This window comes from Sciurus carolinensis, chromosome 5 (assembly GCF_902686445.1).
Source record: "Sciurus carolinensis chromosome 5, mSciCar1.2, whole genome shotgun sequence".
Lineage (NCBI taxonomy): Eukaryota > Metazoa > Chordata > Mammalia > Rodentia > Sciuridae > Sciurus > Sciurus carolinensis.
The window spans coordinates 21,337,210-21,339,894 of NC_062217.1; the positions used below are offsets into that span (position 1 = coordinate 21,337,210).

General features: G+C 34.9%; 1 protein-coding gene across 1 annotated transcript; it reads right to left on the bottom strand.

Moving 5' to 3' along the window:
* Positions 1-2,064: 2,064 nt before the first annotated feature.
* On the bottom strand, positions 2,065-2,436 carry LOC124985527 (replication protein A 14 kDa subunit-like). Its single transcript, XM_047554272.1, has one exon. The coding sequence runs from the start codon at positions 2,434-2,436 to the stop codon at positions 2,065-2,067; it is 372 nt and encodes a 123-aa protein (XP_047410228.1).
* Between the last annotated feature and the right edge of the window lie 249 nt (positions 2,437-2,685).

Consider the following 2,685-nt stretch of genomic DNA (forward strand, 5'->3'; position numbering starts at 1 on the left):
ATCATACTGACAAGGGGAAAATTGTGAGATTTCCTCTTAAGTTTTAGAATGAGACAAGGATGTCCACTCTCACCATTTTTATTCAGCATAGTACTGGAAGTTTTAACCAGAGGAATTAGGCAAGAGAAAAAATTAAGGGCATCCAAATTGGAAAGGTAGAAGTCAAATTGCCCATCTTTATAGATGACATAATCTAGTACATTGGAAACCCTAAAGATTCTACCAAAACAAACAAACAAAACAAAACTGTGGAGCTAATAAATTAATTCAATTAAGTTAGTGGTTATAAAATCAACATGCAAAAATTAGTAGCATTGAGGTTGTGGCTCAGTGGTAGATCGCTTGCCTGGCATGTGTGAGGTACTAAGTTCGATTCTCAGCCTCACATAAAAATAAATAAATAAAATAAAGGTGTTGTATCCATCTATAACTACAGAAATTTTTTAAAAAAAGAACATCAGTAGCACTTCTATATGCTCATAGTGAACTATGTAAAATAGAAATGAAGAAACCATTAAATCTATAGTAACTACCAAAAATACCTAAGAAAAAATTTAGCCGAGGTAAAAATTCTCTACAAGGAAAACTACAAAACACTGACAAAAATTAGTAAAAGATATCCATTGCTCATGGATTAGAAGAATTAATATTGTTAAGATATACATCCTACCCAAAGTGATGTTCAGATTTAATTTAATTCTCAGCAAAATACCAAGGTCATTCTTCACAGAATTAGAAAAGAAATCTGAAAATTCATATAGAACCACAAAAGATTCAAATAGTCAAATTGATCTTGAGCAAAGAGCAAAGCTGGAGGCATTGTACTGGCAGACCTCAAAATATAAAACAAAGCTATGGTAATCAAAACAGAATGGTATTGGCACAAAAGCAGGTGCACAGATCAGTGGAGCAGAACAGAGCCCAGATATAAGCCCACACACACATTGACAGCCAACTAATTTTTTATGAAGGAGCCAATAAATCACAATGGGGAAGGCAGTCTCTTCAATGAATGTTGCTGGGAAAACAGGATATCCAAATTCAAACAAAAGAAACTAGACTCCTGCATCTCACCAGTAAAAAATTTCCTCTGAAAATGGATTGAAAACTTCTGTAAAACTTCAAGAACATATGGAGGAAGAACTTCAGGACATCGATCTGAATTTTTTTTATATGACTCCAAATGCAAACAAAATCAAAGATAGGCAATTGGTATTATATTGAACTCTAAAGTTTCTGCACAATAAAGAAAACCACCAAAAGAGCAAAATATCCAGCCTACAGTATGGGAGAACTTATTTGCAAACTATACATTTGATGAGGATTTAATATGTCTAAAATTTATAAGGAATTCAAACAACTCAACAGCAAAGCAGCATGCAACAATGTTAAAAGAAGTCAAATTAAGAATATATACAATAAACATTTGAATAGTCATACCTCAAAAATCATGCAAATGGCTACTGATTTATGAAAAATGATCAAGATCATAAATAATTAAGGAAATGTAAATAAACCACAATGAGATATTATTTCATCCCAGTTAGAATGGTGATTACCAAAAACAAAAAATAACAAATGTTGGCAAGAGCTTGGAGAAAAAGGAACACACACTGTTGGTGAGAATGTAAATTAGTATAGCATTTATAAAAAATGGTATGAAGTTTTCTCAAAAAAATAAAAGTAGAATGACCAAAGAACCCAGTACTCTAACTACTGAGTATAAATCCAAAGGAAATGAAATCAACATTCCAAAAAGACATTCTTTTCACTATTTTAATTTTTTATTAATAAAATAGAAACTTAGACTCAAGACAACTGCTTTGTTCTTATATCTTATCTGACCACATACTGGAGTGGCAATAGTTTATAAAAGGACTTAGGTGAGATCAGTCACTATATCATTTCCAACAAAAATGCAGACTAGAATGAGTACCGTTCAGTAAATGAAAATTTAAATGGAGCAAAGTAAATATTAGAAATCATAGGAGTCTCTCCATCCAAGTGGGACCTCCTTTGATAGTCCTCACGTGACACAGGCACTTCTAATCACAAGAAAACTCATTACGATCGATCATGATGTGCAACCACTAAAGGAAAATACTGAGGAAACTCATGGGTAATTTTCCCAGCTTCATTATAAAGTCCAAGATCAAAAGGATAATTATTTTGTTCAAATTGGATGTAAGATGCATACATGATGCTTGCTTTTGCTGTTACCCTGCCAATTACTTCCACTGTTCCAGAAATTTCTTCATCAAGTGACTCCATCAGCACAATGGTTCCATTTTTTCCTTCTCCATCTGAATGAATAAACATATTTCCAGGGTGATGAGTCTTTTCCAGCCTTCCTACAAAGCAGGCAGGCCTCTGGGTGAACTGAGCTGGCACTTTGGCATTGACGGAGTCCATGGGACATTCCATCCAGTCAACCATGAATATGCTTGTGGCCAGGGGGAAACAGGAATTGAACACAGGGGCACTCCACCACTGAGCCACATCCACAGCCCTATTTTGTATTTTATTTAGAGACAGGTTCTCACTGAGTTGCTTACTGCCTCGCTTTTGCTGAGGCTGACTTTGAATTCATGATCTTCCTACCTCAGCCTCCCGAGCTGCTGGGATTACAGGTGTGCAGTCACCATGCCCAGCTCCAAAAAGAAACATTTTTAATCCCAGGTTTGA